The sequence below is a fragment of the Mirounga leonina genome, unplaced genomic scaffold (genome assembly GCF_011800145.1).
Source record: "Mirounga leonina isolate KUSES-001 unplaced genomic scaffold, KU_Mleo_1.0 Mir_170, whole genome shotgun sequence".
Taxonomy (NCBI): Eukaryota; Metazoa; Chordata; class Mammalia; order Carnivora; family Phocidae; genus Mirounga; species Mirounga leonina.
In genome coordinates, this window is record NW_023270433.1 from 25095979 (window position 1) to 25119861 (window position 23883).

Consider the following 23883-nt stretch of genomic DNA (forward strand, 5'->3'; position numbering starts at 1 on the left):
ACACAAATATTCTATGTGACTCTTTTGCCACTATGGATTTCACTGGTCCGGAAAACTGAACAATTTTATTGGCATAACTAAAATGTTGGTGATGCCTCCGGAGCTTAATGTTCTGCTGCTTCCCCCAAACTGGCAAAAAGTAAGAGTAAGAGATACGAGTTCCTTAGAGTTCGGCCACCTGAGGCTCCATTTGTATAAAAAATTAAAAACATTTCAAAGTAAATTCAATTAGTGAATGTGTATTGCCTGAATAGACTATCCTTCTAAATTTAATATAGCAAACATGACAATTTTATGAGCAAACCAAGTTAGAGATAATGTATTTTTATGTTCCCTAAACTAGCAAAGAGACTTCAGAACCATAAAGAACACTAACAAGGTACCACATATACTTAAAAACTTTCTTTAAAAAAATGTGTTTTTTAAATGTGAGAAGTGCAAGGTTTGGGGTTTTTTTTCTTCATGACTTTAAGGTTCTTAAAAATGTTGTCCCCCTTCATCTTTCACCAGCATTACTAATAAACGGTGCTACTGACGTAGGACTTCAGTGTGTGTGGGGGGGGGGGGTTGGAGGGAGGGGGGGGGTGAGGGGGGGGGGGGGGGGAAGGAGTGTGTGTGTGTGTGTGTGAGAGAGGGTTGGAGGGAGGGAAGGAATGAAGGAGGGACTGAAAGCATAGAGCAGTCTGTCTCTAGAAGACCTAGTAAGATTGAAAAAAATGGAACTGAAGGATGAAAAATAAATTTTTAAATAGCCTGTACTATTTACTTTAGATTCCAAGAGATTGCAAGTGAGTCTTTGGTCACTGGTGCAAAGATAAAGGTCTAGGAAGACAAGATGCTGTGTGTCGTGTACAAATTGAGAGATGCTGTCATCCCTCTTCTACTTCACCTGGGCTTCTGAGGATAAACATGGCAGCATGCATCCAGCGCAGTTGGGAGTCTGGTTCTTAACTAGAAGGGTATACTTGACTTCAAGGATCCTTCCTGCTGTACCAGGATTCCATCCAGTCTATGAATGATACAGTGTGACAACTTGGTAAGAGGCATTCCTGAGGTCTCCGGGCTTTGCAGGCAGAATTCAGAAGCCCAGCTTTGGATATCTATAAAATCCTTTGATGGAAAACACATCCTACATTGTCTCTTAGTTTCTTCTATAGATTCTCTCCACCACACAAAATCACTTCACGCTATTAGTGGAAGAATATAATGAGCAATGCATGCAACACATAGTCTTATTAGGGGGAAAATAGTAAACCTTAATTTAAAACCAATGGCTAAGTCTACTGCACGCTTTGTTTTTGGCAGTTTACACAATAATCTGGATCTCCAGCATCTTGTAGATCAATCTGTTCCCAGGATCAAGTTTATAAAAAAAAGCCTGCAGGAAATTAACATTTATTGAAGATCTACTATATGGGTCAGGTCCTGGGAAACTTGAATCTTTTAGGTCTGAGGTATAATTTACTCACCATAGACGTCATCCGTTTTAAATCAATAGTTCAGTGAGTTTTAGTAAATGTATGCATTTATGCAACCCTCACCACCATCTGGTTTACGAATTCTCTTACTCTGCCAAGTTCCCTCATAACCTCTGCAATCCATCTCCCAACCTCCAACCTGCTTTGTCTCCATAGTTTTGCCTTTTCTAGAAATTTCATGTAAACGGAATCATATAATACGTGATCTTTCGTGTCTAGCTCCTGTCTAGTTAACATGATGGTCTTGAGATTTATCCATGTTGTTCCATATATCCACAGACTCATTTCTTTTTATTGATAGGTAGTATCCCATAGTATGGATATAGCACGTTTTGTTTATCCATCCGCTTTATGTGAGAGTAAACTTGCTGGATCAGATGGTAAGTGTATGCTTAACTTTTAAAGAAATTGCCAAAGTGCTCCCCAGTGAATATGCCATTTTATGTTCCAACCAGTGCTGTATGAGATTTCCAGTTTTTCCACATCCCTGCCAACACTTTGGCACCATCAGTCTTCTTAATTTTAGCCGTTCTCGCGGGTGGGTAGTGCTATCTTACTGTTGTTTTATCTTGCATTTCCCTAATGATGAAGCTTACTGAGCCTCTTTTCATGTGATCATTTGCCATTTGCGTATCCTCACAGGTAAAGTGTCTATTCACATTTTTTTCTCATTCGTAATTGAATTATCTTCTTACTGTAGAGTTGTAAAAGTTCTTTGCAAATATATGCTTCCAATCTGTTGCTTGCCTTTTTGTTTTCTTAATAGTGTCTCCAAAGAGCAAAAATTTGATGACATCTAATTTACTCATTTTTCTTCTTTTATTTTTTTTATTTTATTTTTTTTTAAAGATTTTATTTATTTATTTGAGAGAGAGAGAATGAGAGACAGAGAGCATGAGAGGAAGGAGGGTCAGAGGGAGAAGCAGACTCCCTGCCGAGCAGGGAGCCCGATGTGGGACTCGATCCCGGGACCCCAGGATCATGACCTGAGCCGAAGGCAGTTGCTTAACCAATTGAGCCACCCAGGCGCCCCTTATTTTTCTTCTTTTAATGTCCATAGCTTTTGTATCCTATTTAAGAAAATTTCTCCTAACCCAAGGGAGTTTTTCTACTCTTTTTCCAGAAGTTTTATGGTTTCAGTTCGTAGACTGAGAGGTTAATGATCCATTTTGATTTAATTTTTGTGTTGGGAGTGAATTAAGGGTCAACGATCATTATTTTGTATGTGGATATCCAATTGTTCAAGCACTATTTGTGGAAGAACTATCCTTTCCTTATTACTTTGGTACCTTTGGGTGGAAAAAAAAAAATCAACTGACCACCTAGATGAGGGCTGATTTCTGGAGTTTTTCTTCTGCATCACCGATCCATGCATCTATCCTTCTGCCAATACCACATGCTCTGGAGTACAGTGGCTTTAAGGGAAGTTTTGAAATCAGAAAGGGTGAAGTCCTCCAATTTTGTTCTTTTTCCATACTGTTGAGGCTATTCTAGGTCCTCTGCATTTACACGTTAGGATCAGTTTGTCAACTTTAAAAAAAAAAAAAGATTTTGATAGAGATTCTGTTGGATCTGTAGATCGATTTGGGGAGAATTGCCAATAGTGGGTCCTCTCATCCAGGAATACAGTATATATTCCATTAACTTAGTTCTTTTATTTCTCTCAACAACATTTTGTAATTTTCAGTTTACAGCTTTCACAGTTCCTATGTTAAATTTATCCTTATTTTATTCTTTTTGATGTTATCGTAAATGAAATTAATCAAATTTCATTTTCAGATTTCCATTTCTAGTATGTAGACATGGAATTGATTTTTTGCATATTGACCTTATATCCTGCAACTTTGCTATACTCACTAATATCCTTGCAGCTTTTTTTTTTTTAATATATAGATTACTTAGGATTTTCTACATGCAAAGGTCACCTTGTCTGTGAATGCAAGTGGTCTCATTCCTTCCAATTCTTACGCCTTTAATTTCTTGTTCTTGCCTTATGGTTCTTGACATTTTTTTAAAAAGGTTTTATTTATTTGAGAGGCAAAGAGCAGGGCTGGGGGGAGCGGCAGAGGGAGAGGGTGAAACAGGCTCCCCACTGAGCAGGGAGCATGACACGGGGTTCAATCCCAAGACCCCGAGATCATGACCTGAACCGAAAGCAGAGACTTAAGTGACTGAGCCACCCAGGTGCCCAGGTCCTTGACTTTTATTTGGATTATTAGCAAACTTCACGTTAGCTCATTGTACATTGACACCCTTATACCGCTTTCATAAATGCTGAAATCGCCCCAATGAATGACGGTTTTTAACCAGTGTATATCACTGCCTACCAGTCAAAACTTCCATTTCAGCAGCACTGCTATCCTTGTTTATAAAATAGTGTTTGGGGGCGCCTTGGGTGGCTCAGTCGGTTAAGCGTCTGCCTTCAGCTCAGGTCACGATCCCAGGGTCCTGGGATCGAGCCCCACGATGGCTCCCTGCTCAGTGGGGGGTCTGCTTCTCCCTCTGCCCCTCAGCCCCGCTCGTGTTCGCTCTCTCTCATAAATAAATAAATAAAATCTTTTGAAAAATAAAAGAAGTGTTTGGATAGTTATTTTAAAAATTCGAAATACATTTTGTACTCATCATTTAGAAACGAAGAAATAGGAAGTGCTGCCGTCAGTAACAAGCACAAGTCTCATAAACTTAACAACACTTGAAACGACAGGAAAATCGCCACGCAGGCTGGAAGTGGCAATTCTTTAGCCTCAATTAGGTGCTCACTGGACTTACTAAGCTGGTCAACCACGAGAAAGAGTAAAATTAAAGAACATAACATGGCATAGTGAAAATAGAACATCAAAGACCGTATCTAAGATGCAAGGTATAATTAGTGATTTTTAAATATATTTTAGTTCCTTGGGAACCCAACTACCTTTCTGATGGGTACCACAGCTCAATTCGTAAGTAGACTGAGGAACACACCGGGCCACATCAAAGTGTGGGATATACCACGACTTTGTTTGGTCTCACACAACTTCTGAGAAAGATAAAACGATTCCCATTTAGAAACCAGAAAATAGATACAGAAATTTAAGTAACTTGCTAAAGTTGTATAGTAAGCAGTGGAGAGAAGATTTAAACTCTGGTGCTTGGTTCCAGAAGCTCTAAACTGGGGCCCTCTTTTCCAGAGCAACCCACTGGCCTGACAGGTATCCTGAAGCCCCAACCTTCCATGCCTGCTCGGGAAGCCCCCGGTTCCACACGTGAATGGTTCTAACCTTCTCACCAGTGACCCACAGCAACTGTGTAACAACGGGAGAATTTATCTTCCTCGTTTGCTCTCTCCCAAAATACCATCCCAAAGCCTTGAACACTGTAATAACAAGATGTGAGATGGGTGCGTAAATAAGATCCATGTGCACAACTGTAGAAAGCTTGGTTTGAAATGTATGAGTGATTATCCTTTGAGTTTGAGGGCAGAGATGCCCAGGAAGTTTGACTAAGAAAGGCTATGAAAGTTTTTCAGTGAGGTGAACTCAGGCTTTTCTTCTCTGCTTTCATTTTTGGGCAGACACATTAGAAAATGAATGCATTCCCAAGCAGAAAAGTGACCACAAAACCCTTTCACTGTGGATGGGTGATGGAGCTCAGCCTTCTCTCTCTCTCTCTCTCTCTCTCTCTCTCTTCCCACCCCGAAGAAAAGGTCTAACCCTTTGGCGCAGATGATTTGGACTAAAGTCTTGATAACTTGGGGTTTGGCAAGGCCAGAAAAGAGGAGGACACAGAGCAAAGAAAAAGGAAACGATCTCATCGTGCCTTAAGTAAACACTCCCTCAATATTTTGGGGTTAATTAGAAAACATTTCAGTGGGCTTCTTTTTCAAGAAACAAATACAAATTGTAGTTCCTCTGCACTCTGGGCAATCCACAGAACCAGAAGCAAGCACCTCAATTCCCCCATGTGCCACATAAGCCCTCTGAAGCTGCGCTATAGGATTCTGCCTTCTGATCAGCAGACCTTTGGAAGAGAAGTTTTTTCCACAAACCCTTGATTTTAGGTCTGGTACTGATCTATTCTTTATCAATCCTCCTCCCTAAACAAAACACGTCTTTTACAGCCCTTATAGTGTTTAGACACAAATAGCAAGGCTTTGGAAAATCTCTGTAGTTAGCGAGAATACTGGAAACGACCTACATGGTTGAGGGACAAGATGGCTGGCCATCAGGACAGGGACCAGCCACTTCGGGCCCTCAGCCTGCCGCCTACTTCCGTAAATAAAGGGTCGCGGAGACACGGCCATGCCCGTTCATTTGTCTTGTCTGTAAGCTGCTTTCTTGCTACAAGGGGCAGAGTTGAGTGGTTACCGTGAGGCCATCTGGCCTGCAAAGCCTAAAACATTGACTCTCTGGTTCTTTACAGAAAAAGTTGGTCAATTTCTGTGACGATACATTTAAAATAACATTTTAAAAAATATTATTTTAACAGGAAAAATATTCCTGTTAGGTTGTTAAGTAAAAAAAAAATTTTTTTTAAAGGGTGACACGCTAGTTCACGTGTGGTATCACCAGACTTACGTAAAACAAGGGAAAATGGGCAGAGAAGAGAGAACAAACGCTAAGCAGGTGGACCTGGGTGGCAGCATGGGGGGGGGGTTTCCTTATCCCCATCTCTGTGTTCCAGTTTTTCTAAAATGACCTCCTTCCTCTGATCGGAAGCGCCCTTGCAACATTCAGCCCGCGGGCCTGCCTCGCCCACCCCGAGCTCTGGCTCCCCGCCAGGCCCGTCCCCACGGGGCTGCCGAGGGTCGGGGGCAGGGAGACGGGCGGGTACCTTATGCTCGTCCCGAAGGTGGCTGTCCAGTTCCTCCGTGTGCTTGGCTTCGTAGTAGCAGAGCTGGCATTTGTAAGGTTTTAGTTCATTGTGCTTTTCTATGTGCTGCTGGAGGCTCTCGTCACTGGAGCAGGTGAAGGTACACTTATCGCAGCGGAAAACTACTCCCTGCAAGTATCTGGACAGTTTGGAACGGGACACTTCGATGGGGACAACTCGCTCTTCTGCGGAAACAAATTGAATTGGAAAGATGGAAATTTTTACTGATGGTCCGCACGCGCTCTCTTTGGAATACAGGAAGAAACTCAGCCGGTTTTGCCACCTCTCACGGGCCCGTGTCCAAGAACTCACATGCACGCCGCCCCGCCCTCCGTTCCCCAAACGGCATCTTCCTCTGGCCCAGGTAAGTGTTCGAAGGACCACCGGCCCTTGGTGCACTTAATCCCCAGAGTGATCTTTACAGCGAGGTGGGCAGGCTGAAAGGTGCTTGCTCATTCCTGAATGGAGGCGGCCACGGTTTATCCACAGTAATGATAACTGACTATCAGCACCTCCCACTTCCTCACTAGGTGCTAGTTGGGCTGGACCTAGAAGACATCCCTAGTTCCCAAGCACCTGAGTGCCCCAACAATGCACCTTCCTGGCAACCCTCTTAGGCTGGAGGTATTCCTGTTTTCACAGGTCAGTAAAGCAAGGAACGGGGCTCTTAATAACTTTCCAAAGCTCACAGACGTTGTAATTGGCCCTGCTGCGATCTGCATCCCTGCCTGTCACAAAGCAAACCCTTCATGTCCCACTGTTGCCAGTTCCACTCCTGTTTCCCCTTCCGAGAGGTTCTCAAGGAGACGGTTTTCCTTTTCCTGAAACCAAGGGAATCTCTAATAACAAATCTGAAAGCAAAGGACCTGTATGTTTTCATTCCCTGAAACTCCAGCTCTAGTAGAAGCTCACAAATGAAATGGCTGCGGGCAACATTCGGGGGGTGGAGGGAGAGATGGGGGTAGAGGGAGAGATGGGGGTGGCGTGGGAGATAGGGAGGATTTGTGCCTTTTCAGACAATCTGTAATCTGATTGTCACAAGGGAAAAAAATAAGAGAGAGGATTTGGGTGCTTTTCCCATTAACATACCAAATGCTGTAGGGCTGGAAATGCGTGTGCTTGTTTATTTTGCACTCTCTCACCCTTGTGTTTAACTGCTCAAATTAAATTTCACACCAGTCTGCCCAGAGTATCGGCGCACGCGCCAGATATCCATAACTGGGATAAAATTAAAATCTGTGCTATTTATGCAAGGATCAAATATAGCGTGTGTTTTCATGCTGTGTCTGGATTTCGGAAGACTCTGGAAGTTTACAAATGGACGCACACAACATATACTTATATTATTTAGAAACAGCAATGTATTATTAAGTCAAGAAAGCGTGATTTAGTCTCGGAGTCACTGAGTAGCACCGTTTCCAGACATCAGTGTTTTGTGCAATGATGCAGCGCTCCCTGCGAGCCCTCCCTTTGTTGTTGGCCGGGGTTGGCCCCTGGAGAATTCTCCCCACCCAAAGCCATGCTGTAGCCTCAGCCACCCCGTTCTCACGGCAGGGCAGTCCCTGCCGAGGGAGTCCTTGAATACGGCGATTAACTGGCCCGCAAGAAGCTGGCCCGAGGGAGCGTGGAAGGTGATGTCTGCTACGTACTCCCCGGAGCTCTAATGCATATGTTATTTTCCCTATACAAAGAGTCAGTCGCTTATTTAGAAATATAAATATTTTTAAACCAAAGTAGAGCAGACAGCTAAGAAACACATGATTATAATGTAATCCACACATTTTCTTAGAATAGCAAATGTTTAACAGTCTTCTAACCATTCAGTTCTATGGTTTGGTGTAATCGGAGGAAAAAAATGCTTTGGCAGAAGCCAGCCGGAGCCTTAAGAAAGCCCATGCTACGCCGTTCAACTCCTCCAGCCCGGGGTTTCTCAACAGTAGCTCTATTTACATTCTGAGGCCAGATAAGGCTTGACTCTGGGGGCTGTACTCTGCACTGTAGGATGTTTATGAAGATCCCTGGCCTCTATCGACCATCTGCCATGGCACCCCGCTTCCCCAGGGGTGACAACCAAAAATGCCTCCAGACAAATGCACCCTGACCCTGGCCGATAACCACTGCTCCACACCAAGTGCCCAGCATTACCCCCACAGCCGTTCTGGGTAAGACACGCGTGCAAGCAGGCGCCCACGGCACAAGACAGGGGAGCAGGCTGAACCCCTGGGACCAGCCCCATGCCTGAGGAGCTCACGGGCTGTGCGGACACGAACTTTTCTGGCACCTTCCCTGAGACTGCACCCCTCCTTTGCTCTGTGTTGGCTCCCACTTTGGATTGTGTCATTTCTGCCTCGTGCACGCTCCGTCTCTGGCCCGTGCTGTGCGCTCTGGGTCTGCTGACCTCCGTGGAGACGGACCACAGCTGGATAACAGTCCCTGGGACGATGCCTCCAACACCTTGGAAACAGCCATGCAAGCAGCCTCCTGTCTTCACTTCTTCCCGTAAAGAATCACTTCTTTCAGACTGGGGTTGTTTTTTTTTTATAGGCCTCCCTTTCAATTCCTCTACCACCTTGGTTAGTTTTCTTTGCAGTTTCCCATTTCACTATGTGTGTCTAAGTGAATTTTACACAAAGTCAGGAGCACTCAAAATACTCTGGAGTTTAAATAATAATAATTCATGGAAATGACCATGGCGATTTGCCTGGAGCTCACTGTTTCAAGCACTGTTAGGCATTCTACCCTCACGGTTAACTTTTTATTCTCAAAACACTCTGCAAAGTCGGGTTTTATTACCTGTAGTTTACTGGTGTGGAAGCTGAGGACTGGCCTGTTGGACTCGTCCTCAAAGTCACGCCTCTGGTTCAGAACAAAGTTGTGACCTGGGAGCACAGGTCCCCTGCCTGACCTGTGCCAGGGCCCTCCTCCTTCACCCCCGAAAAGAACTCTCTTGGAACATCCGATCTGCACGCTGTTTATTTATGCGCCTTTGATTCCTAATCGTTTAAGAGTACCAAAGAGTACCATAGCTACAGGAGTGTCTAAGGCAACCATTTCTCTCTGACTTCTTTCGAGTATCTTCTCAATCAGATAAGAGGTAATTTCCTGCTTACTTACTCACTCTGAAACATCAGACTTCTTCCCATTTCCAAACGAAGACATCACCAACATTCCCAGTCTCTGGGCTATGTGGATTTTGACTAAGATCTTCATTTTAGGGAAAAAAAGTTAATTTTTCTCCTTTCTAAACACATGGCTAACACGACCAAGATAAAAAAAAAAAACAAGAGAGACTTGGAAAGGTGGGCAAATCACTGACAGGGTTTTCTGAATGAGGTTATTCATTATTGAGGCAAGTCAAGGACATAAAGTTAGAGACTGGAATGTTTCCAGGTATGGACGGAGCCCTGTCTTGGCTACAGAAGCCCAGGGCTCAGGACTTTTTTTCTCTATGGAGGCAGCGACAACTGTGGGTCTTTCTTGACTTCACACCTCTCAAAATTACCTTGGGTAAGAAATCAAGGCTTGAATCACACTCATTGTGACTCAGCTTCCAGAGCTGGCTGCAAAAATATTATGACTTCACCAGTTTGACTACAAGATAGATTGTGTCTCTCATCTCTTCCTACTCAAAAGCCGCTTGGTGCTGCAGCTGGACGTGAAACCCAGGGGGAAAGCCCCGCGGAAGCCTGTGGGAACTGAGGTGCTAGAGAGCCTAGAAGGGCGTGCTGTCGAACTCCCGAGGTGCTCAGTGGAAAAATCTGCCAAACTGCAACTACCGGGAGGGCGGAGGGTCACTTCTGCTCAAAACAGAGAAAAACCACATCACTGTGGAGTCCAGAGTCACCAAGTAAAAATTCTTCCTGAAAGGCAGACCACAACACACTTGGGTTTCCTCCCCGCAACGTGCCAAGTCTGAACGAAGTAGGGAGAGGTCTGGAAGTCATTCACGCCAACAAACTCCGTATGCAAATGATCCCGCTCCAGGCCTGAGACCCTCTTTGGGCCAAACCAAAGCCCCACCCGTTACTCTCGGCCAAATGAGTGACAAAAGCTAAGAACTAGAAAGCCATTAAGAAGATAACAGTAGTTCCTAAAGAACAACTATTCTAAAATATGACCATAAACAGGCACACATAAACGTAAGGACAACAGCTCCTGGTAAGACGTTATTAATCCTGATGCTAGCCAGGCTGCCACCATCAAGCCAGAGAAAGCTGAGCACCAAAGAACCACACCTCTCATTCTAACCGGCAAAAGTATTTGGTGGGGATGGAAGGGAATGTGTAATTTCACTGAATAAAATGAAAGACTGGCAATCGCACTGCAGCTTTTTTTTTTTTTCCATAAGAAAAACGATACCCATCAGGTAAATTAAGGGAGATTAGTTTTGTTCCCAAAAGATGCCCACCAGCAGGATTCAGTTAAATTCAGTGTTTGCCCATGTATTGGGGTTATGGGCTGGGAAGCAGAAGCTTTAAGTTAATATGCCAACTGGAGACCAGAATCGGGGATTACACAGTTCCAGAATTATAAATAGAAATATCTGGCAAAACTGTGTTTCATCCCTGTAATTCAATCTGTACCCAATTTTCCAGGTGCACGACAGGTGTGTAAGGTACATACAGGCAAAGCTGTCTGTGCACGAGGCATCATGCTTCCAATGATGATGATAAACTGACAAACTCAGTGGAAATGTACTCATGAAACTATTCCCTGTTCACGGTCTCCCTTCCTATCAAGTTCAAGTTCCTTCAGTGCACAGATCTTGCCTGACTCTTCATGGCTGTACCCCTAGAGCTTAAAACAATGCTAGCATTATAGTGAATGTTCAATAAATATTTGTTGCATTGAACGAAAACCCACCAAAAGTCCTACCTCCAAACTTCTCCAGCAAACAAAAATCTCAGGGCCTAATTTTTCCCTTTCCAAACTGGTCCAATCATGGCCAATCTCACCAAATGTTGATCTGACCTAAGTTTCTCAAAGAATTGGGTCTACCAATCCTTGGCTTCAATCTTTGCTAAGTTGGTATTCAGCAGGTACCCTGGTTTCCCATCTGCCTACTGAGTAAAGTTCGAACTCCTACACTGGTATCCAAGCCCTACCTAATTTGGCCAGAACACACCTTACCAGCCTTGTCCCCTGTTCCCTTCAGCCCCCCTCAGAACACCTGAATACACTGTCAACACATCTTGCTCCCACCTACCTGACTGATTTAAATTTTTCCTCCCCCCCATGTAGGGGGTCCAATAGTGTCCCCCAGAAATTTATGTGCACCTAGAACCTCAAAATGGAACCTTATTGGGACATAAGGTCTTTGCAGATGTAAGTAGTCAGGATGAGGTCACAGTGGTTTGGGGTGGGCCCTAAATTCAATGAGTAGTGTTCTTAGAAGAAGAGGAGAGGACACGGAGAAGACACACACAGGGAAGACGGCCATGTGTGGACAGATGCAGAGACCGGAATGACGCAGCTCCAGGGCCAGGATGTCAGGAACCACCAGAAGCAAGGGAGGGCCACGGAAGGATTCTTGTCTAGCGCCTTCAGAAGGAGCACGGCCCTGCTGTCACCTTGCTATCAGACTTCTAGGCCCCAGAGCAGTGACAGTACATTGTTGTTTCAAGCTACCCAGCTAACTAATATACCCCACCTTCAATCATCTTTGCCTGCTGAAATGTCATCCTGGCTCAGTTTGAAAGCCACGCCCCCCCCACCTTTCTCTACCCCAAACACAAATACACCTGCCGCTGTGAAACTCCTAGATACCCATCACTCGCTACCTTACGGAGACTCACGCACGTGCTTCATCTCCTTGAGGAGGGCAGGTCCTGGGTCTTCTGTATACTTCATCTTGCCCAAGAACCCAGCACAGTGCGGCACAAGCAAGTAATGAATGCTTGCTGCAGGCATGGACGCACAGTATGCTCTTTTGCCACAACCCACATAAACCCATGACCATTTCTCATTCAGATTTCCCATGAGTGAAATGAATTCTCCTCCCTTTCCTCCCTATTTAAATATATCGTATTGTTGGGATAAAAAGCGAAGGCAACTATTCTTGCCAGCAGTCTCTCAGTCTCAGGGCCGGTTCAGAAGTTCTTCTTCTTCCCTTTCATCCCAAGTATTTTAATTACCCAAGGCCTCAGAAAGCTCTCTTACTGCAGGCCCCAGAGACCAATGATGTTTACTCATCCGCAGAGCAAGGAGAGCCCAGGTGCAGGAAGAGTCACGTCTTGTTACTTTGAGATCAGCCCCGACTCGAAATTGCAAGGCAGACACCCAGCCCTGTCTCCTGACTTGTCAAGACCAGCTTCCCACTGAGATGCCATTTTGGGTTGAGATGGACACCAAAGCCAGGCCAGGACGCAGATGGCAGACATGGCTGTCCTGAGACACCCTGCCATCTGCGGTTCCGTGGCCCTCAGCTCTGACCTCCAGCCCCACAGGTGATTCCGTCCTCAGACACAGCTGCCACACCACGAGAACACTCAACACGGTGACATCAGCCACCCTCCCAGGGGAGAGACAGTGATGCCTGGTGGCTACAGGCATGGGCTGTGGGGCAGACAAGCCTGGGTTCAGACCCAGCTGGGTCACTTACTGGTCATTTGGACCTTGGGTCACACTCAGTCTCTCTGAACCTTTTACCCTTGTTCTCGGGGGATAACAGTAATACCCACACCATACAGGGTTTTGTGAGAGTTCCATAAAATGACATATTGGACTCACTTAGTACAGCACCTGTCCTCGTCAACACTCAGTGACAGTAATTTGTTGTTGTTAATGTTGTCATTATTACTGCCGATCCTCAAACGTCCCTTCGTTCCAGATCGTGCACTTTCCAACCCCGGTAAGGACGATATTTAGATGGCTCGTTTAACATAAATGACCTCTACAAATACACAGCAGAGACTGTAAGTAACCGGTGACGGGCAGTATGATGGATGGGTCACGGGATCAGAGGCCCGGAGTTGACTCACTCACAGCACTGTGAGCACTCGGGCCAGTCTGGTTCCGCTGGCCAGCTCTCATCGTCCCTGTGGGCCTTCCCACTGCATTTGTGGTGGGCATAATACACACCGGATCGCACACGGTCCCCCCTTCGGAGATCCCACTGGAGCAATTCCTCTCAGGTTTTGGTATCTAGGATTCCTCAAAATCTCCTGAATGCAATTTCAAAAGTCTAACGAACACTTGAAATCCAACGGATTCTGTTTTCTTCTGTCCCCTGGGAGGCCGGGATCTCAGGGCCAGACCCACAGCCCGCGGCTTCCAGGTGCACAGCACCCCACGGCGTTCACTGGACACCAACTTCTTGGTGAACGTCTCTGTACCTCCAGGGCACCTGCAACTGGTTTCTCCTTATTCTAAATTTGCCCCAATTTCCCATTTGTTTTAATCCTACGGTTCTGCACAAATATCTTTAAGATAGCTTAAATCCTTTGTGAGATGACCACAAAATAACTACACCAAATCAAAGAAAAAGCAGTTTTTCTCAGTTTCACGTTTCATGCACGTGAAGTAGGAACACAGGTAGCAATCCTAGCCCTTAGGAGGTTGTTGGATAGGAGTGACTTCGTGTCAAGTGTAGCACTCCAAGGGCCTTTCTCAGCTTTAGCTTTACTCTTTCTCTGTGTCCCCATCCCCTTCCTGAAGCCTCAGCTCAGGGAAGGAAAATCATTGAGCGCATGAGACACTGAAGCTCTGAGCCCACCAGGCAGCAACAGGGGAAGCCGGAGGGCATCGACCACAGAAGTGAGGTCTCTCATCGTTTCTGTCTGCTCAGCGGCAACACTGCTCATGGCCCCTCCCCACCCTGTGAGGGGGGCACAGAGCCACCTCCACACAGGGGCTGGGGGACCAGAAGCCAGGTGACTGAGGTGAAACACTGGGTGGCACCACTCTGGCCACGAATTCCTGCCTCCATGTTCCGATGCTGCTTCTCTCAGCTCGCAGGCGGATGTCCCAGCCAGCAGCGACCTCACGTCTCCTCAGGGCGGCCTGGGGAGGAAGGAAATCTGAGGGCGCTAAGCGGGGCCTTCCACGGGGTGTGCAGCAGAGATGGGCAAATTGTCACAAAATGCAACGGCCCGAGGCTGTGGCACTGGGGACATGCTGGAAACTTTTGAAAATGCTCCAAAACTATCCAGCATGTCAGGGTGAGTGACCTCTCTCAGCAAGACAGCAGAAGACACACTCACTGTTTCTGAGGCCCACGTGGCAAAGACGGAAAAGCCTCCTAGGGTTAGAGGCCAAGGGAGGAAGACAGGAACGAAGAGGGGGACGAGGAGGGAGGGAAGGCACGAAGGAAAGATGAAAGATCAGTGGACGGAAACAGCACGAGAGACTGGCAACCAGGATTCTGGTCATCCTTTTTCCATCTACCTCTGGCCCGAATCTTCTTTGGACAAAGTTTTTACATAAACATATTTTTCCTTCCAATGCAGCGGAAGCCTGTCGTTTAACAGTGTTTTAATTGGCCAAGAGCAAACTCAACTGAAAGAAAAACCAAAGAGGACTTGAAAGAACCATCCCTGTTTATCAACAGGAAGCCACATGTACATGACACGCAGTGTGCATCCACCAGGGAACGCACCAGACCAGCTACTTGGCGCATTGTTTCATAGGCTCATGTCCTCTCTTCTTACAGATGGGAGAGCAGGTCAACACAGGAGGCTTTAAAACCAGAACTTAAATCTGAAACCTCTGGGATGTCTAATACCTATTGGACCACTTTTATTTTTAAGAATTTTTCTCTCTCCAACCATTTCATGGGAAACTCCACGCTCTGCTTTGGAAATCATCATTTTGGTCTCCCTCCAACGAATTGCTTGCAATCAGATAGCTCCTGACATTTTATGATGAGTCCTCACCCGCCCGTTCTGTGTCTCATTCGCTCCTTCCTTAGCAAGGCGGTGAGGGCAGAGGAATCAGAATGTGAAAATCCCTCACGCTGGGAAGCCCCAGAGAAGTGTTCACTGCTAAACCCATCACCTTTGCCTCCCTCCACGTGGAGCACATCTTGCGGCAGGAAGGGGTTTTTATCGTGGGCTGTCATCACTGTGGTCATTCACTGTGATTTCCTGCCTGGACAGAAGCTGAGGAACCAGGGACCAGGGCAAAGTGGCCACTTCGAGGGGGGAGTCCTTGAAATGCCACCCGCAGCCCTCTGCCCCAAGAAAACCACATTTAGGAAGGTTACCTCGGTGCAGCACGATGTGGTCAATCATGTTGCGTTTGTATTTGGTGTGATAGAGGCAGAGAGGACAGCGAAGATCTTTGGGGCCCTCCTCGGGAACCGCCGAATGCCCGGCTTCCACGTGCATAGTAAAAGCAGATCTGGGAGAGAGGTGGGGGAGAGAGGTGATGAGTGTGACAAGGGATCATGTCGCTCACACATCCCCTGCGGGCTACCTCACTACGGGGCTTCTGTGTGTGACGCCCCTGCAGGAGGGCCCAAAGCACAGTTGTTCCTCATGTTTGCTGACCACAAGCTCCTTGGTCACTCATCCACTAACTGGACTTTGTCATGCAGTGCTAACTTCCTCTTTGAAAATTTCTGCCACTTGGCCGGGGTCAGGGCTTACTCTGAAAAGAAATGGACTTCCCCAAACACTTTATTCTTGAAGATGAGAAGCTGCCTATTAAAAGCATAAAGCCAAAATCCCCACGAGAACCTCTTTCTCATTGTGCTTGGAAGGAGAGGGACTGGAGTCAGGTTCATTTCCCAGCTGCCTATGGGACCCTGAGGGCAAGTTGGCTGGGACGTCATGGCGGCCGACGATCAGGTAAACTAAACTCAAAGCTGTTGTACCAGCTTGAAGGAGGAAAGCGATTATTGTTGTCTACCCCTCCATCCTTTTCAAAACTTCATCATTTACAAAGCCTTCAGTGTCTCATAAAAATGGATGAAACCAAGAGTCTAATAGGCAAGGTCCCCTTCTTATTAACTCAAGTGCTTCTCTCCGGGGAGACATGTACACCTGTCAGTGGGCCCTTGTTATTTGGGTCTTCAGCCTCTTCTCAGTTCTAAGGTCACATACGTATTTATCTGAGAAACAACTGAACCAAATTAGTATTAATAGTCAGAGAAGTAACACATTTCCCATCGAATCCCAGCAACTAAGGTGTGGGTGGAAAAGAACCTTGTTCTTCTTCCGATTGTTTTCTGTTGGCGATGAAACCTACTTTTGCCAGCCTGGCTGCGTGGAGTCTGTCTTGAAGTACTAGAGTGGCCTAAGGCTCAGGGCCTAACAGCAACAGGAAGAGATAATGATAGCTTTACACCTGTAATAGAGCCATCTAATATCACATTATTATAATAGCTTTCAATGATACTGTAATACTAATTAGTACTTCCTTTGCGCCAGGCACTATTCTGAGCACTCTAGATATATTGGTTCATTTACTCCTCCTCAGAGTCCCGTAAGTGAGGTAGTATTACTACCTTTATTTTGCAGATAAGGACCAGGAGACACAGAGAAGCTTAGGGACTTGTCCAAAGTCACACAGCCAGTTCGTGACAAAGCTGGGATTCAAACCCAGGTAGTCAGACTCCACACTCTGCATTCATAACCACCGACCTAAACAGCATTGCACAGGATGAGATTAAATCACAAGAGTCTAGAGCACATGATAGGAAGCACTCTGTTCTTTGAGCTCACAGATTCTGTTATACACAGGAGCAGAGGTGGCTTTGGATTATCTTTTTCTGGATTGGAACAATCTCTCTACAATTGTTCAGTTCTAGTCTTCACAGTGCTGGAGTCTTGATTCTCTGGGTGTCTCTCAACAATATGATCTTAAGAAATAGGAATTTTCTATAAGGGTAGCAGGGAAATCACAATTGCTGGATGTTCTCCCTTGGCTTTGACTTCGCTTTCAAAAACACAGATTTTTTTTTTTCCCCCAAAGACAAATTCAAAAAGGGAGGATAGTCTTTCGAAGGGAAAAAAACCACTCATTGCTTCATGCACTGGGCCCAAGAAATCCCTTACCACGCTCTCACACTCCTTGGCTGCCCATTCGCTCTGACGTTTAAACTCGTTTGTTCTGACAGAGCGAGCGCTTCGCCCCCAAGCCCCCTTCCACAAACCCCAAAGCAGTCTTCTGGAACTAGCCTCCTTTTGTGAAAACTGGACCCCATCCCTGCAGGATCCCGCGGGCAGGGCCTTCCCTGCGCTCCCGGTAGGAAAGCACGGGGAAGCGTGAGGTGAGGGGTGGGGCAGGCACAGCCACTTTGTTTCTCCAGGCTGTTCTTCACGCCACTTACTTAAAGCCTGTGTAAAAGGAGCAGTCTTTGCACTTGAAGAGCTTCTTCCCGCCATGCTTGTCCCTGTAATGGCGTCTGATGCTCTGGATGTAGCCAGAGGAGAATTCACAGAATTCGCAGTGCAGAACAGCCTCGGTTTTCTGCTCGGCACCCCCGGCGGCCCCGGAGAGGGGCACGGGGCTGACTCGGCTGTTGTTCCTCGCCAGCGCGGCCGACTGATAGTGGTTCAACTGCTGCTGAACATCTGGAGGTTCTGAGTAGGAGGAGTCTGCGGACAGACAGGGACAAGGACACCGGACACAGAGAACCACAGTGGAGCTTTGACCCCTGAAAACCCCCCGACATTAGTCTGGAGTAGTTGTTTTTCTTTTCCCTACAGATGATGACTACGATCCACCTTTCATCTTCATTTACATCCTACCACACAGATCTGGGGAAGGGCAGGTGGGAAGGAAGTGTCGCTTCTTTTCATCTGACGTTGAGGGCTCGTGGCATTTAAAACTAAAACGCTGAGGTGAAAGGTTTCAAAGTGAAGGAAGAAAGAAAGTCAACTGTTGTCTAGAGGAAACGGCTGCCACAGAGTACCCACCCGTCCCTGTAGGTGAGATAAATGAACGCACAGAAAGCACACAGGCACCGATGTGAGAAAGGAAAGCAGATGATGTCATATCTCCTCCTCTGCAGCCCAGAATTATTCAAGCCAATCCCCCGCCCCCCAGAAAGAAGGTCTTTAACAGAAATGCTCGAACACATGGCACTCACAAATACAAAAATGTTTTATGTCTTCACAGTCAAGTGATTTAAAATTTAAAATATAAAGATCTAATAGTGTTCTCCTGGAATGGATGTTTAAAGCTTAGTCAGCATTAAGATGGAGATTTATTCATAAATCCCATTAAAATGAAATTCCAAATAAGTTTCCCTAAAAGGTATTTTAAAGTTTGCAATTCGGAGGAAAATGTCGGAAATGACAGCCATAAATCTTAACCCTGAGAAGCTTCAGTGGAGAAATGTGGTGGAGAAATGTGATCTAGATGGGAGGGGGGGAAATCTCGGTTTCTTAAAAAATCAGAGAGAGGGAGAAAGAAAGATCTTGACCCTTTTCCAAACATGCTGCTTTGAATGTTGAGGCTACGCTTTCGGCAACATTGTCCTGCACAACCCAGAGCTGCCTAGGAATGACGCACATGAAGTCTTTGAATACCCCACAGATGAATTTCAGTGTAACTTTCCTTGAAAACAAAGGGCTCTTTTTTTTTAAGCCTTTCAAAAAGCAAGGTGGGAAAGGGGATAGAAACTGTACCAGCCTCCTGATTTGATGGACACTTAATTTTCCAAAGCACGATTCCCCGAGGCAGGACACGGAGGAATTCTGTAAAACCCATATTTGATGAAACCAGGACCATCCATCCCGTTGGCCTCTTTGAGAAGAAAAACAAAAACAGAGCAGCCTCCCTTATTGTGAGGCCACCTCCTGTCTTCAAAATACTAAAATACCTTCCCTTCTTGTTCTCCTCCTCCCCCTCTTCAATTTGTATTCCTCAAGATGGAGAAAAAACCCCTTTGGAAATTGTAAACAAACCTGCCACACACACAAAAATAAAAGAAAAGGAAACTTGAACAATACCTCCAAGCCTCCATGAGTTCATTACCAGGTGTAAACTGAAGACAAAGGAAGAAAGGAATGACACAACCGAATTCATTTTACTCAAGTCTTTTATCTCTGGTTTCTTTATTCCTCAATCCTAGCTGATGAACCCACTCAGGATCACAATAATGCAATTGTCAACTTCTCATTCTTCCTTTCAATAGCAGGTTTGTTTACCATTGCATGGATTGTTCAAGATGTTTTCTGTTTAAGCTCTCAAGACTAGTTTCTGCTTAAAACACACACACGAGGAAGCACAAAACACACTCCGCCTCTCTTGTTAACATGGGCCTGAGCGGCGGGTTGGGCACTGCCCCATCAGCATCCCTGACAAGCCCCTGTCCTCTTGTTCGCTCTTTACTCTACAGGATCGAAATCCTGGGACCAACAAGGCCAAGGCGGGGTCCCGCTGCCTGTGAGCTCTCGGCCGCCCACAAATCTACCCAGAGACCAAAATGAACATCCCAAGGAACAGTCCATTTCTCAGAAAGCAGCTCCCTCCAAGACCCAGCACCCAAGTCAGCGAGTCCTGCAGGCTAGCATGGAGGCTGGCTGTCACCTCAGACACAGGCCCCCGACAGCTTCGACCCCTTTACAGCAGAACCTGCAAAGAAGTCCGTTGTTCCGACTCAGATCATAAGCCAGGTGAATTCATCTTCCCCTAACTTCCACCCACCCCAACTTCACACCTGCACTAATCTCTTAGGGAGACTCCCTCCAAGGGAAGGGAGTCTCCTTTGATTTAACACATTTTTCTTATCTCTAGGGTCTATTGCATTTCATTCCATCCATCCCAAAAAACGAATTCTAAATTTTAACTTCGGTATATATATGTTACATGAAACTTGAAGAAACAGAAATGCAAGAAGTGGTGAGGGAAAGCCTTCCAAGAAAGAGAGGCTCAGCGCCCTTCCCTCGTAAATGGCAATGCAAAAGGGACAGCTGTATGTACCGTGTTATGAATTCCCCCCTTTTTTTTTTCCTGGTTAAAATCCGATGGACAGGTTTATTTACGAAAATGGGCAAATCCCACCGCTTACGGTACATTGGTAATAATGCCCAGCTCACAACTGTTTGGGTCTTCTTAGAGCTTTACTTTTTTCTCTGGTGCCAAGACACACTATGTCTCTCATTCTCTCTCACTTGGGAGTTTGTGAATAATGTACAATTTTAGCACTTTGGGCACTAAAGTGACAAAGACGTGAGCGTGTATGATTCCACCGATCTTAAAAAAGCCCACTTGCTAAGCTACAGAACATTCTAGCTTGTTCACGAGGCACAGCCTGAGGAACAGGAAGAGGGTCGTTTTTGTGCCCAGGTTAGAAAGGCAAACAGATTGTTAGTGGTGAAGGACACGCACGGAGGTTAAAAATCATCATTAAGGCTATTTTCTTCATTCCGAGCTTACAGAAAGTGAAAAAAACTCTGTGCTTTCAACAGCCGGGCTTGCGGTCACTGAGAATTACAGCAGCGGAAGCACAGGGGTGTGAATTCAGGGGAGAAACTGAACCCGAGGTGCTCACCCAGGTCACATCTTTATCACCTGGATGGCCAGTAATCCTTAAAGAGGAACCATGAGCAGAGACCAGGCTGGTCCCTACGTTCCTAACCCAACCCTGAGACATGCCTGCTGTCTAGAGGTTTAATTCTCTGACCTGTGACTATATTCACGTGCAAAGTTTTAGAAATTACGTTATCAGGTACAGTTATAGTTGTAAGATAAATCTAAGTCACGGGTAGCTATCCACTTTGTCAACGGTCTATAAAAATAATTATATTTTGTAAAATCAGGATCAAAATAGAATTTTAGCATGGACGGTCATGGTGCTTATAGAAATGGGTTTGGAATTTATTGAACTGCCAGCAATTAATTCTCACAACTATGGTGTGCCGTGTAGGTTCTCATCACAATCTTACCCATGAGGTAGTTGAGGCAGTTGGTCATACGGCTAGTAAGAGGCAGAGGTTGGGTTTGAACAAAGATTCGTCTGACTCTAAAATCTGAATTTTGCCCATCAGGTATCTATTGTCCATCACCAATAAATATTTAGCAGAGAGGAGAGAGAAAAGGTGACAGAAAAATTGAAATAACATTAGAATAGATAGAAATGGAAACAGGACAGATAGGGAGTAACAGTGAACGGGATGTGAAAGAAAACACTAAAATAAGCCTTTCAGAACACGTGGGGGAAAAATACAGCAAGGTTCGTGGGAAAGAAAAAGAATATCCAAAATTGCAAGATGCTTTATAAAAATGAAAACACAGGATCACATAGGAGACAAGTCCACAAGCAGGCTGTGCAGGAGAACACAGCAGATGCCCAGCATCGGAAACCCGCCGGCCCGTGCTTTCATAGACGCCTGATAAACTGCCCTCAAGTAATACTGCTCTGAAATTCCTCGGGTGGAATCTGGCTGGGAAAAGAAAGGTACACGGACGGGAGGCGGATGCTTTCCGGTGGCTCTTGGACAGGTGTTCAAACCAGGGAAAGGGCTGGGTTCCGGGTGAAACCTCCCAGGCCTCTCACTTAGCCATGTTCCCAGAGGAGTTCTTCTTGCTATAGTCCATCTCCCAGAATGCCAGCCAAACCCAGGTGACTATCAGTTCTAGGGGTTTTTTTCCTTCTTCTTTCTCTAAAAATTAGCCAGCACAGAAACAATCACAAGAAACTGGATTTTATAAAGGCAAATGACAAACAAGTGAACTCTGGGAACACAATAAGCATGATAGAATGAAGTGTTCTTGAATATTCTGAGGCTACAAACATGTAGTTAACACCCTCTTAGTGCCAGGCTATGTGCGGGCTCTAGGGAGTGAAAGTCCAAGAAGACATCAGGGGTACGTTCTCAGAGCTGGGGTCTAGCAGGGGGGCGAGCAGAGCTGTTGTGACAACACAGGCCTTCTCCACGTCTGGCAAACTTACTCCACTGATTGAAGGAATACAAGAGGCAAGGAGAACAAATGAACAGTAGCAGGAGAATTTAACTATTGGAGGATTAAGGGAGATACAGGAAGAGTAAGAATCAATTGGGCAGTAAATTGTGGGCGCTGCAGAGGACAGCCCCCTTACGCACTGAGTGATCCAAAAAGGGAGCTGTACAGGAAGATCAATTCTCAATTTTCTACAGCTCCACAGAGAGGATCTGAGTGAAGGTACAAACGTAGCAGAAGGATCTTGGCACCAGCAACCACACTTAATTCTATTTGAGCTAGATGTTCGTGCAGACTTGGGGAGGCAGGCTCTTTGGTCGGCGCGAACCAAGTACCAGGAGAAAATAAAAGACAAAGGATCTTAGGGAAGCAAATCAGGGGTGCCCAGGGGGGCAAATGCTTCAGTTATATCCATTTGTTCAGCAAATATTTACTGAGTATCTAAGTCAACAGGAGAGTCAGTTCTGGGGCATAGGATTTGGTTCCTGTCCTCAAGCAGCTGTCTCAGATGCACACGTAAATAACTGATTGTGATAAATGCAAAGAAATAAACGTCCTGATAGAGGCATCCCTAAAGAGCTAGTGGAGAAGAAGCAAAATCAGTACGTGGTGACTGAGGAAATGTTGGAAGAAGAGAGACGGAGGAGAACGTCAAGAGAAACTTGAGTGCCCACTAATAACTAGCATTAGTGTGTTCATTAATGAAGTCAACACTAGACACGAAGATGCTGGAACGTTCAATTCACCACACTTCCACCTTAAGTCGTAAATAGAAATGAAATAACTCCATTCTTATCACAATGAGAAAAAGTCACCTAATTCCAACAGGGAAAAGGAATGAAGATTGGAGGATGAGTGTGAACAGAAAAATATGTATACCAGAAAGTGGGGTAGACTGCATTAGGGAGAATTTAAAATCTTCTAAAATAGCATAGAAAGTTCAAAATAATGCCTAAATTGTAGTTTTCTTTAGAAAAGCGGGTGGTTTAGCAACTCAAGTTTGGTAGCAGAAGGAACCAGAAACAGAATATTACCTGTGGATAATTTAACCGCAACAACTGTAAATATCCAAAGTATGGGGGGTGGTGAGGGTGGGACCCCCGAAATGCTGTAAATACAGCCCATTATTTCCCGTCAAGAAATCATAGAAAACTGGAGAAGGGCACATTAACAATATCAAGAGAGCACTTAAAGATCTACTTTAGTCAATAGCTGGGAAACTTCTGGAATGCCATGCAACCTCTAGCACACAACTGCTAATAAGCGTGGGCAAAGGACAAAAATAGTCTACGTGTCTTCACGTCTGTGCTAGTGACCCAGGTATCTGTGGGGACGAGAGAATCCTGCCGCCATGAGAAACCCAGTGAGCTCTGAGATGATTAAGCTCTCTAAAATGTCGGACTCCTTAAACCTGAGGCGCTGAAGCCCGACCTCCTCTTTGCCCACACTTCTCCTTTTGCCCTTTTGCTCCTTTGCCCACGTGTCTGAATGCTAGTGAATGGCTCGCTGCTTCGTTCCAGTTTCAGCTGTGAGATTCTTCCTCCCAACTGTCCTTGGCAGCAGTGCTTGAGCCCCTACCCCGTCCTAGAGACCAGTGTCACGCTCAGCTCCAACCACCTCCCTCTCTGGGCTTTCCCTTCCCGTTGTTCATTCAGGCCCTCATATCCTGCATGGGCAGCTTGAACAGCCTCCTATCTGGTCTTCC

The 23883-nt window shown here is 45.7% G+C and overlaps 1 protein-coding gene across 10 annotated transcripts in view; it reads right to left on the reverse strand.

Annotated features, from left to right (window-relative positions):
• ZNF462 (zinc finger protein 462) overlaps window positions 1–23883 on the reverse strand; it is a 136319-nt gene that overhangs the window by 16886 nt on the left and 95550 nt on the right. For 9 of the 10 annotated variants that reach the window (XM_035016140.1, XM_035016137.1, XM_035016145.1 and 6 more), the window contains 3 exons: window positions 17599–17866; window positions 15529–15665; window positions 6288–6511 (listed from right to left, as the gene is read on the reverse strand). In XM_035016140.1, the coding sequence (XP_034872031.1) occupies window positions 6288–6511; window positions 15529–15665; window positions 17599–17866 (629 nt within the window). Of the gene's footprint in view, window positions 1–6287; window positions 6512–15528; window positions 15666–17598; window positions 17867–23883 lie in introns of those variants that run through there. The other variant, XR_004681248.1, reaches the window with a different exon arrangement.